Source organism: Lithobates pipiens, unplaced genomic scaffold (genome assembly GCF_037356315.1).
Source record: "Lithobates pipiens isolate NorthernLeopardFrog02 unplaced genomic scaffold, aLitPip1_a1.2 Scaffold_19, whole genome shotgun sequence".
NCBI classification, from domain to species: domain Eukaryota; kingdom Metazoa; phylum Chordata; class Amphibia; order Anura; family Ranidae; genus Lithobates; species Lithobates pipiens.
In genome coordinates, this window is record NW_027507764.1 from 561368297 (window position 1) to 561382841 (window position 14545).

The 14545-nt window shown below is 42.2% G+C and overlaps 1 protein-coding gene across 6 annotated transcripts in view; it reads right to left on the bottom strand.

The window, feature by feature from the left end:
• Positions 1-2332: 2332 nt before the first annotated feature.
• Positions 2333-14545, bottom strand: part of ASAP1 (ArfGAP with SH3 domain, ankyrin repeat and PH domain 1) — a 436411-nt gene continuing 424198 nt past the window's right edge. For all 6 annotated transcript variants that reach the window (XM_077493352.1, XM_077493348.1, XM_077493351.1 and 3 more), the window contains 4 exons: positions 13970-14028; positions 10919-11427; positions 8774-8896; positions 2333-4536 (listed from right to left, as the gene is read on the bottom strand). In XM_077493352.1, the coding sequence (XP_077349478.1) occupies positions 4462-4536; positions 8774-8896; positions 10919-11427; positions 13970-14028 (766 nt within the window). In that variant the 3' untranslated portion in view covers positions 2333-4461. The remainder of the gene's footprint in view (positions 4537-8773; positions 8897-10918; positions 11428-13969; positions 14029-14545) is intronic.

A 14545-nucleotide genomic window follows, 5' to 3' on the forward strand; every position in this document is an offset into this window, starting at 1 on the left:
TCACTGGGTGGCAGACAGAGAACATGGAGCCACAGTGCGGGATACACAGGAAATGAAAATCGGGATCCGCCGCTGTCTTTTCCTCCTCCTCCTCTTCTGGACCAAAAAAAACTGATGGTGAGTCATGTTGCTGGCGCGGTCTGGGGAGAGGGAGCAGCACAATGTAGTGTCAGTTTAGGAACACTGTAGGTAGCACAGTGGTCAGTATAGGAATCAGGTTGGTCAGTACTATTGTAGAAAGGAAAGGGACTTGGAGTGCTAAAAGTCTGCAGGTTAGGGGGTGCAAATTACTCGCCTTGCACCAGGCGCTGACAACACACGCTACGCCACTGGGTACACCTGATCTGCTTTAAAGCTGATCCAATTAAACTGAATGTAAAACTGGAGTTCTTTTAGGCCAAGTTGGCCCAAGTAAAAACATTTCCAAGACTAAGGCCTCTTTCACATGGGGCAGATTAGTGATGATCTGCCCCGTGGATATCCACTTGCTCAGCGGGGATCGCTCCGTCGATCCCCGCTGAGCAGAGGACAGGTCTATCTCTGCACACTGCGCATGGACGGACCTGTCAGAGCGCCGCTCTCCACTATGGGGGATCAGATGAGGATGGACGGCAGAGTCTGTCGTCACCCGATCCGATGACGGATGGAAAAGTAGGTTTTTTTCCTCAGTCACACTTTTTTGGGTCGGATGTCAGCGGACATGTCACCGCTGACATCTGATGCTCCATAGACCTCTATGGAGCATCCGTTCAGGTCAGTCTGAAAAACTGACAGGCGGACCTGAACTGATCGGCCATGTGAAAGAGGCCGTGTGCTCACTGGGTGCGCTGTGTGAACATGTAGCCTCACTTACTTCCAGTATACAACACTTTGTTCCAGCTATGGGACGCCAACATCCTGTTCCACACATGGAACAAAAGCAAGTTGGGCTGAGTGGTGCTCAGCCATTCACAGGCAGCTTTGAATTTGAATGAATACAAAGCTTCCTCTGATTGGCTTAGGTTGTGGATGACATTACAATCTGTTTCAACCAATCAGATGATGGTTTGAAGCGTTTCATTTTAAAATAATGATGGTGCTGAGGTTTGTATAGACTCTGGCTTGCAGGACAGGAATTTCAGGATAATTTGCAAGTACAAGGCAGCTTTTGTGTTGTTTTAACCATGCCTCTAAGCCCCTCCCACTCTTAGTAAATTGTGGACCCACCCACAGTTTGCTGTGGCACGCTACCTAAGCTACCCAGATGTACCCCTCTCTTCTTTTACTCCCCCCTCTATTTAATTTAACCAAAAATTTTGTTTCATTTATTTTCCCCCCAAAAAAGCCCACCAAATTCCTCAGCACCAGGCCCATGATGTTCTTAATCCGGTCCTGACAGAGGCTCTTTGAAGTGCTGTGCAACAAACGAATCCCTTTAGATCAGGGGTGTCAAACGCCAATTCATTTTGGGGCCACACCATGGTTGTCCTCAAAGGGTCGGTTATATTAGTCAAGCCTCGTACACACGGCACGATTGTTGGCCAACCGAGCGTCTGATTTTTGTCAAAAGGGCGTGTGCCAGGATCTTGTCTTGCATACTAACGGTACACAACTGTCGTGCCACAAATACGAACGTAGTGACATACGAGGAATTTTAGCTCTTGAGCACCACCCTTTGGGCCCCTTCTGCTTGTTTAATGAGCATCGTTTCCAAGCATGCATGTTTGTACTTTTGTGTGATGTATTTGTGTACTGACCATACAAAAATCTGACGTCAAACCGTTGTCCGCCGAAAATTTACTAGCCTGTCATCCATTTGTTGGCCGAAAGTTGGACAACAATTGTCAAAAGGAGCGTACTAACGGTAAGATTTTAGGACAAAAGTCTGTCAACAGACAACCCCCTGCCAACAATCGTACTGTGTGTGGCTTAAGACTAGAGAAATTTATGCAGGGCTTTTTTTTTCTCACTGAATAAGTTCAGGAACTCAACCATGCCCGCCCCAGTGCATCCAACAGTGGTTGTGGCCAAATGTGCACTTACAGTGGGAGAATCTTAAATACGTAATAAATACCAGGAGTGCATTATGCGAGTAATGTGCAGTGTGCTACATACAGAGTGCCGGGTATAGGGGTGTGCTATGCACAGTGCGCAAGGTTCAGATCACCTCCACCCCTCCCCCTGGTGGCGAGGGCCACCAGAAATGGCCTGTAGGGCCATACAAGTGTGTTTGACACGTGCTTAGGTGATGTAAAAAGGTTGAAAAGTGTCGCAAATAAATTGAGCACTTGTGTAATGTTTTTAGCCTAGGGCATCATGAACTTTGTTATAATAAGAAAAATTAAAAAACAGGTTTCGTTTGTTGTCACTTTATACATTTTATTTATAATATGGAATGAATAATAAAAATAAACTAGCAACTTAAAAATAGTGAATACTGTACCATATTTTTAAACTCTTTGCAAGGGAGACTTCACATTCAGCACATCACTGCTCTAACATATGTCTAATATTTTTGTTAATAAATAAAGTCTAAACTGGTCACTCCTGGATGCTTTACACTGTTGTTTTGAGAGTATTCTTCAAAGCCATAGCTTAAAAAAAAAGTACTAGAAAATATAAATAAGTTTTTCCATGCAGAAATGATGTGCCTTAAATACTAATGTGTAAAATACAAAAGAATTAAGAGAAAAGGTAAGAAAATAGCTGCCAATGTATTCTCAGATACCATTACACTTAATGCAAAAAAAAAAAAAAAAAAAGAAAGTGATAAATTTGATGTGCAGATTTAAAAAAAAAAAAAAAATCTTAACTAACCAGTTACACCAAAGATTAGTTACTAATGTGATTTGCCAATATTTCTTACAAAAAAAATTAAAAAAACACATTAAAATTCATGAAATAATTTTTTTTGTAGTAAATGGTTACACAAAAAAGAATGGATGTGATATTTTTGTTGTATGTGCACTTTAAAAAAAAAAAAAAAAAAAAAAGGACTACAGACTTCCAGTACGGATCTTTAACTGCAATAAAAAAACAAAAGTTAACAAAACAAAAAAAAAAAAAAACAGCAAAACGAAAATATGTACAACAATGCTTAAAAACAAAAAGGAATGAATGCAGATATATATATATAAAAAAATGGCAACAAATTCCACTGTATAATTATTCCTAATGCAAAAAAAATAAATTTTTTTTTTTTCTTATATTTCCTAATGGGTCACTTAACACTAGGAAACTGACACCAAACTCTCTGTATGTAATGTGACAATTTGCTCTGGCCTGTCGGACTTTGCAATAGTTCATATGATTGCATGGCTGAAACCAATGCTTTCCCATGAAAGTAAAACGCACCCCTATCCACGGAAACACAAAAATTGAGACTACAACAAACTAGAGACCCCACCAGTATTGGAATTTAATACCTTTTGTTTACGATTCAATAACTTTCTAGATGACCAACAATACACAGAAGTCAATTTCAACATCTAGGAATAATTTATGGTACACTTTAAATAAAATAAGAACAAAAGATTTCTTTATACACAGGCGTTCATATTTATTTCCGCGAGGCTGACCGCCTCCCTGATTTGATCCATGTTAGTAATAAGTAATACTGTCTATTTCAAATAAATTCTCTCTACTGGAAAAATATTCCCCTCCATCTGTTTTTTTTTTTTTTTTTCAGCTACAGAACAAAGTATAGGACTTACAGTTATATTCCTGTTTCAAGTATTCCAGAATTCTTTTTGTTGTTGCTGTTGTTGGTTTAGAAATCATGCATAATGTAAACAGACTAATATTGTTTAGCAGTCATTAAAGTCCGATGAAGTCAACCGGATTTGTCGTATTTTATATATATGTATAGTATTTATATATTTATGTATATACTTCTAATAAAAGAAGCTTTTAGATAGAAATATATCTTTTTTTTTTTTAACTACTTGTAGCAAAGTGACAATAAGGATGTTGGCGAAAGTTCCAAACGAATGAATACAGAGCACAGAAACACGGTCAATACTTGAGATTTCGAGAAAACTATTCAGATGTTATTTTCTGCAATAAATAACACGGCGGCTTGAATGCTTGTGGAAGGTGAAGTGACGGGTTGGTTGCGGGTTGTGTTTTAATTTTTCCTTGCCCTTGTTGTGGCATCTAGTACTGTAACTAAAACGCAAGACGGGACAGGGCAGAAATATTTTGGACACGACGAGAGCTGGAACAGCACAGTCTGACAGTAGGGCATGAAAAGTGCTGAAGGCCAAGGAAATGGTTCTATAGTACCCGAGGAAGCGGGCTTGTTCGGCTACTGTAATACTGACAGAATTTGGAGTAAGATAGCACGTTTACAATACACAGAATGGAAGGTACTGGATGAAGTGGTGATGGTAGCTTATATACAGTACAAGGAAGCAGACATAGAGCAGCAAGCTGGCTACAAGCCTGGGCTTGGGCAATGGTAGATCTGTGACATCAGAAGTCCTATTCAGACAAGATGTGTACAAAAGACACTGGGAAGACACCTTTCCTATCTGGTTGTCCTTCAATGTGGCCGATCTATGGAGAAACAAACAAAAGCGATTCAAGTTTCATGTAAACCAAAACAAAAATTAACAAAATGTTACTTAACCACCCCAATACCGGGCACTTTCATGCCCTTACTGCCCAAGTCATTTTTCAGCTTTTAGAGCTGTCGCACTTTGAATGACAACTGTGCGGTCATGTAACACTGAACCCATATTCATTTTTTTTTTATCTTTTTCTTCAAATAGAGCTTTTGATGGGCACTGCTGAGGGGGCACTAATACGCTGCACTGATGAGCAGGCACCGAAAGGCGACACTGACTGGCATCACTTATGGGCACCGATTGGTGGCACTGCTGGGGCTTTCCTGTAATCAGGGCAGGAGCATCATAGGATGTCCTCACAGAACGAGAGCTGCACCATCCCTCTGTCATTTGACGGAGCGGCAAGTGGTTAAAATAGAACTATACGTAAAACTTTTTTTTTTACATTTTGGATAGAGTAAAGTCAGGTTATAAACTCGTCAGATTTTTTTTTTTTTTTCGCTCTGTGTCCCATTGCAGAGATTTCCCTTAATTTCCTGTTCCATCGCCAAACAGGAAGTGAGAGGAAATCCCTGCAAATTAGGGGAATTCCTTTGGGACTCCCAGGTCACCAGAACTAGTGTCCCTATTGGAAGATTTCCCCTCTATTACTTTTCTGGGGACAATGGGGTTTATTTACTGAAGGCAAATGCACTTTGCACTACAAGTGCACTGCAAGTGCAGTCGCTGTAGATCTGAGGGGGGACATGCAAGGAAAAAAAAAAACAAACACAGCATTTTTGCTTGTACTTGATTGGATGGTAAAATCAGCAGAGCTTCCCCTCAATTCAGATCTTCCCCTCAGATCTAAAGCGACTGCACTTCTAAGTGCACTTGTAGTGCAAAGTGGAGTTGCCTTTAGTAAATCAACCCCAATGTTCCATCAGAATTGATGACCTGTCAGATTAGGTAACGGAAGTGACGTTCTGTTACTACACCGCGACGGGCATAAAGCGGCAGCGGACATCTTTTTACACCCACCCAAATCTTGCATTCCAGACTTCTTTTTACCAGTAAACTGAGCTTATATATTGAAACACAGCATTTTGAAATCCATAAGACTGTTTTGATGTTGAATTTTAAAAGCAGCGGGGTTCTGTCAGATTAGAAAACCTGTGAAATCAGCACGCTTGCCGCTGCTTTTAAAATTCAACATCAAAACAGTGTCACAGATTTCAAAATACTGTATTTCACAAAATAAGCTCAGTTTACTGGTAAAAACAAGTGAGAAATGCAAGACTTGAATGTCTGTAAAAAGATGGAACACCAACCCAAAATTTATTTATTTTAACTTTCAATAAAAATAGTAAACAACACAAATAGAGATGATGAATCTCCTTAGGCCCCATTCACACCTGAGCGTTTTGTAGCTTGAAGCCTGACGCTACAAAACGCTAGAGGGGAAAAAATCTATTATTCTCAATGGAGATGGTTCACATCTCCACTCCATGTCGCCTGAAGCCAAACGCCTGAAGCTCAAACAAGTTCCGGACCCTTTTTTGTTGCTCAAATCGAGCAGATTTGGGCGTTTTTCTTCTTTTTACATTAGTGACCTTTTGCCCTGCACAAAATCGCGGCAAAATGCCGTAAAAAACGCTGCAAAAATCGCTGTAAATTCGCACGATTTTCTGCTTGAAAACGCTACGCTCAGGTGTGAATGCAGCCTAACAGGGGCTCAGATAGCAATAAAAACTGTGTGCCTAGTGTTTCTAATCCCTCTCCACTCTGTCCGAAACAAAAAAAAGTTTTGTTTTAGTTATACTTTAAAAGCAGTTCTTCACTCTAAAATAAAAGTCAGCAGCTACAAATACTGTAGCTGCTGACTTTTCTTTAAAAGACACTCACTAGTCTTCAGGTCCCCAGCGCCGGAATCTTTAGGCTACTTTCACATTGAGGCGCTTTACAGGCGCTACAGCGCTAAAAATAGTGCCCGCATAGCCCCTGAAAAGAGCCTCTCCCATTTCTCCAGTGTGAAAGCCCGAGTGCTTTCACACTGGAGAGGTGTTCTTGCAGGACGGCAAAAAAAAAAAGTCCTGCAAGCAGCATTTTTGCAGCGCTGTAGGAGCGGTGTATACACAGCTCCTAAAGCACCCCTGCCAATTGAAGTCAATGGGGTAGCGCCACTACAGCGGTGCATTGTGGGCTATTTTAACCCTTTTTCGGATGCTAGCGAGGGTTAAAAAAAGCGGCGCTTTCCCGCCGACGCCCCAGTGTAAAAGTAGCCTTAGTGTGGGAAGCTTGTGGCTTTACAGTCAGCTTCCTACTGCGCATGCACGAGCTGCACTTTGTGAAAGGTCCTGCAGCCTTCTGGGACCTGTGACGTGTGAAGAGGGGGGGAAGGGGGGCAAACTTGTCAAGTTTTTTAAAATGACAAGTACAAATTGAAGCTCCATTTGACATACAGATGGATAAAACAGTAGCTACAAATGTAAAATTGTTACTTTGTATCTTTATTTTGCATCTGAACAAATTTTAGTACCACCATTTATTTTTATTTTTTTTCATAGCAACAGCTTCTATAGCTCCTGTATTTACAGCTGTCAGTTTGACAGTAGGGAATTGCTGGCAGAGGCAAGGGGCAGCGGGACAGAAGAACAGGGTGTGCTACTCATGCCCTATAGGCAACGCCTATGATGTTTTTTGCTTAAAGGGGGAGGCGGTTGGGTCTTTCACAGGAAAAAATAAGATGTGTATACAACTTTAGTAGCTTGCACCTACACATCTACTAATGTGTTTAAAGCACTTAAAAAAAAAAAAAAAAATACATACACTTTTTTTGCAGGTAAAAAAATTGTGCATTTATAATTTTTTCATGCAGGATCCTGTAAAGCATTGAACCAGCGATCAGCATGGTGCCATGCAGGTCTCCTGCAGATGTTAGTGTATTGGCTTGCTTGTACCTCATATGAGGAAGCCGATACATTCTGGCAGGAAGGCTCAAACTACCACAGCACTCACAGTGCCGAACCTTCTAGTTTCCCAATCAGAGAGGACTGTGGATGAGTGACATGGTGAGGGCTCCGCATATCCACATCTTTTTTGAATTGTGGCAGCAGACACAGAGAAGGTTCCTGGTCTGCTGTCACAGCAGGGATCGGGGGAGGGGGGTCGGGGGGTCCCTGTGCCCACTGCCCGGCACCGTGGAGATCGATTGGCATTTGCCATTGAACATCAGAATTGGCAGGTGGTGGTGGTGGTGTCTTTAAATTCAGCCCTCTGTAGGTTGATAATTTTCATTTCCATCAAACAATGTGGCATCCTTGCATTCCTAACACATTACCCAGTCCATCAGTATAGATACCCTGCATGATATTTTTCCCCATTTTGATCTGCTGTGTTTTCAAAGTGTTCCTTTCATTTTTTTGAACAGTGTATTAGACAGCAAGTGCATCTGTTGTCTCTGAGGTTAATGTGTTAAAAGCATTAAGGATTTGAGTGATTTTGACAAGGCACAAATTGTAATGGCTAGATGACTGGGTCAGAGCAACTCCAAAACTGCAGCTCTTGTGGGATTGTTCCCAGTCTGCAGTGGTCAGGACCTATTAAAAGTGGTCCAAGGAAGGAAAACCAACAACGGGGTCATGGAAGGTCAAGGCTCACTCTGTTGCATGTGGGGAGGGAAGGTTGGCCCCTGTAGTTCAATCCAACAGAAGAGCTACTGTAGCTCAAATTGCTGAAAAAGTTAATGCTGGTTCCGATTGAAAGGTGTCAGAATACAGAGAGCACCACAGCTCGTTGTGTATGGGGCTTCTCAGCTCCAGACCAGTCAGGGTGCCCATGGTGACCCATGTCCACAACCAAAAGCACCTACGATGGGCAGATGAGCATCAGAACTGGACCACAGAGCAATAGAAGATAATGATTGGGTCTGATGAATTCAAAGATGGTTTGAGGAACATAACCAGTTTGAGGTGTTGATATGGCCTCCAAATTCCCCAGATTTCAATCCAATCAAGCATCTGTGGGATGTGCTGGAAAGTGAAAGTCCTGTCCATGGAGGCTTCACCTCATAGCTTACAGGACTTAACGAATCTGCTACTGACGGCTTGGTGCCAGATACCACACCATACCTTAGGAAATCGATGCCTCGATGGGTTATGGTGGGTGGTCATAATGTGTTACGGCTGATCAGTGTATAGCCCTCTGCACCAGTTCCCAACCAGTTGTGCAAGATTAATGCCACTTACCCACCACTCCTGGTCCTCTTCACCTGTCACTATGATGACCTCTCCTTCTGCAAATGTCAGCTCATCATCATTGTCCGCTTGGCAGTCATAGATTGTCTTTACCCTTTTCAGCTTGAGTTTCCCCTGAGGATGACACAAAGACAATTACCAAATGTAAGAGAACACCGGTGAACAAATTTTTTTTCCCTGTCATGAAACAGAATGAAGGGTAAACATGGGCTGCCACCTGTCGCGGACCCTTGTGCTCAACAGGATTATGTCCGCTGTACAAGCTTCCTTTGCACTGGTACCAGCACGATCCAAGGTTCCTTGATCCTGCCATAAATTGAACCCCCCCCCCCCCCCCCTTATAAAATGTTTTTTTTTCTCTATCTTGACTTTACTTTGTGGTGTTATCACTAAAAAAGGTTTTTACTTGAACATAAGTCTGCATTTTCATCTTCTAAGGAATACATTTTTTCCTTGAAGCAATAAGGTCTTAATATTTTATGTAGCTCAACAAATTAACTTTTTATATTGCACCCCCCTCTTCTCATGTTGGCTAAAACCAGGTGTAGTCACTAACCACTTGAATAATTGGTGGTATCAATTCAATATGCTAATTTTCTGTGACACTAACCTGATGGGCCAATGGAGTTTGCATATGTGTATGTGAGTATATATTTTTTGCCATATCTGTTTTAAACCAGCTACGACTAAGGCTATTGCCGAAACGCGTCAGTTATATTGTTTTACTGTCACTCTGATGTACCAATAAAGGACACTTGAAGGATTACAGTGCTGCCGGATCTTCTTACTACTATATTCGTTGATTTGTCACAGCAGAAGCCCATCAGCACGTGCCGGCCAATGGATGTCCGCTGGTGTCGGGAAGAGAGGCTGGACGGAGCTTTGCCTATGTAACAAGGTAGAGCTTCGTCCAGACAAGGAAAGTGATGGATTTTCTTTCCCTGCCAAGCAGAGGATAAAACCCATCACATCCCTTAGTAAAAGTAGCACAGTTTTCATACAAAAACACTGGTTAGACACACATTTAAAGTGGTTGTAAACCCTTACAAACCACTTTGACCTACAGGTAAGCCTAGATTACGGCTTACCTGTAGGTTCAAGAAATATCTCCTAAACCTATACAGTTTAGGAGATATTTACAAAAAGACAGGCACCGCTGTCTACGGCGCATGCGCCATAGACAGCGGCGCGCAGGCGCACAAAGCAGGCCACAGATCACTGCGATATGTTGCTCGTGTCGGCTCCCGTGCGCATGTGCGGGAGTGACGTCATCGCGGCTCCAGCGAATCACAGCGCCGGAGCAGCGAGACCTGGAAGTCACTCAGGGATACATGGCAGTGGTGAAGATGAAGACGGAGGACCGCTTTGGGGGCTTCGTTCTCAGGTAAGTTATGCATACTAGCTCATTATGCCTTTGCCTTGCAGGTTGCATTTTTTTTAAATAGCCTTTACTTCCTCTTTAACCCTTTGACTGCCCTAGATGTTTAACCCCTTCCCAGCCAGTGCCATTAATACAGTGACGGTGCATATTTTTAGCACTGATCACTGTATTAGTGTCACTGGTTCCACAAAGTCACGTGTAGTCCCACTATAAGTCGCTGATCGCCACCATTTCTAGTATAAAAATAAATATAAATTCCAGTATATGTCCCATAGTTTGTAGACGCTAAAACTTTTTCTCAAACCAGTCAATATACACTTATTGTGATTTTTTTGTTACCAAAAATATGTAGCAGAATACTTATTTGCCTAAATTTATGACGAAATTAGATTTTTATAAAAAAATAAATTATGGGATATGTTTATTAGCATTTTTCAAAATTGGCGGTCTTTTTTCTGTTTATAGTGCAAAAAAAAACCACCAAAAGAAAGCTCTATTTGTGGGGAAAAAACGTCATAAATTGTATTTGGGTACAGCGTCGCACGACTACGCAATTCTCAGTTAAAGTAACGCAGTGCCATTTGGAAAAAAAATGGCCTTGTCATGAAGGGGGTAAATCTCCTGGAAGGCAAGTGGTTAAACTTGTGATTGTTGTGAAAATGGGGAAATCAGGCTTGGCAAGAAATCTACCAGTTCATAAGTAGTCTGAAGCACAACCAGCCCAGAACAGATGGTAGATGTCAGGAAAAACTCACCGTATTGATTTTGCGAGGAAGTGGCACTGGCATTTCTGGAAGAGGTGGCGGACCGTCGCTGGAAGCTTCGGAAGCCTGCTTCTGCACAGGTGCATGATCTGCTGGCTGGGAGTTTTGTACCACCTCCGGTGGCTGAGAATTTTGGTTCGTCTCTGGTGTATGAGGCTTAGGAGATGTCTCTACTATAGGTACCTTGGGCGGCAGGTCTCCCAGGATGGGTTTGGGTGGAAGATCTTTAAGCTGTGGCTTTGGAGGCAGGTCTCCCAACTGTGGTTTTGGTGGCAGGTCTCCCAGTTGAGGCTTAGGAGGCAATTCTCCTGGCTTTGGTGGTAGGTCTCCCATGTGTGGCTTCTGTGTGAATTCTGAAGGCTGTGGTTTTGGAGGAAGATCTGCGAGCTGCGGTTTCTGTGGCAGGTCTGCTGGCTGTGGAGATTTCTGGAAGATGTCTGGCTGCTGGTTGTATTTGTCCATCGAGAGATGATGAGTGGTATCAATCTTTCTAAGTGCCACTTGAAAGAGAGTCAAGGGACACAATTATCAGTCTATAGCATTTAAAATATCATTGTGACTGCAACAGTTAAGGGGAAGGTTCATGTGTTTGTGTGTATGGACTTTGCCAGTCATAATTCCTACATGAAAAAATAGCTGCGCTAAAACTTATAAAACAAAATTATAAAGTGACATAATATTTCCAATTTCTTTACAAAAATCCCAAAGCTTGCAAAATAGTGCCAAAGTAATAATTTCCAAGTATATAAGCAGTCCAAAGAAGAGGGAAGATGAATAGGATGCTGAATCTCAATCCCTTTTCGGTGACTTACAAAACCACCCTTTACACACGTAGCAGGTGCACCCAGAGGAGAAAGGAATTATCCACCACCAAATTAAAGGAGACTTACCAGCTGCCAAGATCTCCTTTTTAAGGAGATCATACGAGCTTGCAAAATGGTACGTTCCTGGTCCCCTTACTAGGCTCTGTTGGTAACTCCAATTTTCCTGCTCTCTTCTTATAGTATATCTCGTTCCGCCACGATCATTTAGCAAGACATATACTTCTCTCAGCACATGGAGGGCGGAAGTCAAGCCTTCACTTCTGCTTCCAAGGCTTGACTTCCGCCCTCCATGTGCTGAGAGAAGTATATGTCTTGCTAAATGATCGTGGCGGAACGAGATATACTATAAGAAGGGAGCAGGAAAATTGGAGTTACCAACAGAGCCTAGTAAGGGGACCAGGACCGTACCATTTTGCAAGCTCGTATGATCTCCTTAAAAAAGAGATCTTGGCAGCTGGTAAGTCTCCTTTAATTTGGTGGTGGATAATTCCTTTCTCCTCTGGGTGCACCTGCTACGTGTGTAAAGGGTGGTTTTGTAAGTCACTGAAAAGGGATTGAGATTCAGCATCCTATTCATCTTCCCTCTTCTTTGGACTGCTTATATACTTGGAAATTATTACTTTGGCACTATTTTGCAAGCTTTGGGATTTTTGTAAAGAAATTGGAAAGATTATGTCACTTTATAATTTTGTTTTATAAGTTTTAGCGCAGCTATTTTTTTTCTAAGATTACTGTATATTGTGTGTGTCTCACATTGGGTTGCAGCAAGAACTTACTATTATTATTATTAATATCATGATTTGTTTTATTTACACTTGATTATTTTTATTTTTGCACTTTATTCTGACCAGCGCTGTTTTTCAAGGGTTTTTTATAATTCCTATATGGACAAATATGTAATTATTACTATTATAAAGAGATAGTGACATACACACTACGTGGGCAAAAGTTTGTGGATGCCTGGCAATCACACCTACACTATATGATCAAAAGTATGTGGACACACCTCCAGTTTAGAGAGTTAAAGTGTTTTCACTGTTACAGTATAAAATACATTTTGCACAATTGTGCGCTCCCACCCAGTCCTGTGACATCAGTTTGGAGAAGGCCCCTTTCTGTCCCAGTATGACTACTCCTAGGCACAAAGTCAGATCCACAAAGACATTGTTTGGCGAGAATGGTGCAGAGCAGCTGTCCTTAATGACCCTTTCAGACAGAGCGGAATCCGTCCAATCGGATCCACCTGCACTGCTGATCCCTGCTGAGCAGGAGGATTACAGGTCTGTGTCAGCTTCACTATGCAGAGCAAACACAGACACAGTCCACTGTTCTCCATGGGGCGGTCGGATGGAAACGGACTGCATGTCAATTTCTGTCCAATCCGCCAGACGGATGGCAAAAGGTATGACATCCGCCATTCCAGAAAGAACAAATGGGTGGTCCGATCTGGTTCACCTGAAAAACAAATGGGGTACCTGATCAGTCTGCTGGTGTGAAAGGGGCCTAAACCTTTTAACTGGATGACCCAAAGAAAACCTAGTACACACCAGCTTCGGTTGGAGCCACTGTACTAACCATCCGATGTTAGTACTGCAATCTCCCCTGCTGTTTTTTGTGTGTTCTGACAGGGTAGATTGTCCCACCCCACTAGAACACTCCAGTCAGTGTTCTCATTGGCTGAGAGCACTTATCGGGAGCTGGTCGGCTGATGGTTTTCCAGCATGCATGTCCGACAGAAACCGGCCAAACAGGTGGCTTGTGTCGGACCGGCTGCCACACACACATGAGCGGAATCTCGGATGTTTTTTATTTAAATCTACAACCCATCGTTTAAACACACTGGTGTAGAGGAACGTGACTGGCCTGCACAGGGACCTGACCTCAGCTTTACTGAACACCTTTAAGATGAATCGGGAAACTGATTGCGAGCCAAGCACCTGATCTTACATTTGCGCTTTGGCATTTTAGCACACATTCCCACTCCAAATTTTTGTGGAAAGCCTTCCTAGACTGTCGGGTGTTATAGCTGCAAAGGGAGGTCCAACTCCATATTAAAACCCGCAGGTTTAGGAATGGGATGTCCTACAATCTCATATAGGTGTGATGGTCAGGTGTCCACATAGTGTGGAAAAGGTAAGATATGGTAGTTGCAGATGTGTTGTATAGACCAATGAGGTGGTCAGGTACATCGTTTTTATCTATGGAGACTGCCGCTTACCTTTTTGAGGTAGTTTTGGCAGAACTCTGGGCCCTAGTGCAGTCTTTGTTGTTCCCGTACTAAAAAAGAAAATGAAACAAAAATAGGAAAAAAATATTAGCACAGATTTTTTTTTCTGACAATCATATCCAATCCATTTTGTTCAGAGAGCAAGATTTAGAACCTCTGTCATTTATTTTTATTTTTTATAGCCGATTGTATGCCAGTTAGGGAAATGTACCTTCCATCATGGTGACAGGGTGTCACAAAGACAAGAAGTGATGGGATACGGCACTGATCGAGACAACAAAAGTACACAAAGTATGGGAATTGTTTCAAAGATCTGTCAGAAATAGATTGGTCTCTGTGCCTTCATGTCCAAGTGACACCTCCAGCTTCTCATATCTTGCTTTGGTGTCACAGGGAAAAGGATTGAGGGGAATTCCCCCCCAGTGAGGACAGCAATAAAGTGCCTTTTATCCATTTCTATCAAATTAAAAAAGGTTTTGGCTGGAGTTAGATGTTAAGGTATATGTAAAGCCTAACAGTGAACGTCTCTTTTTTGCTCCCTATTGGTCTGTTAAATATACCATTTAA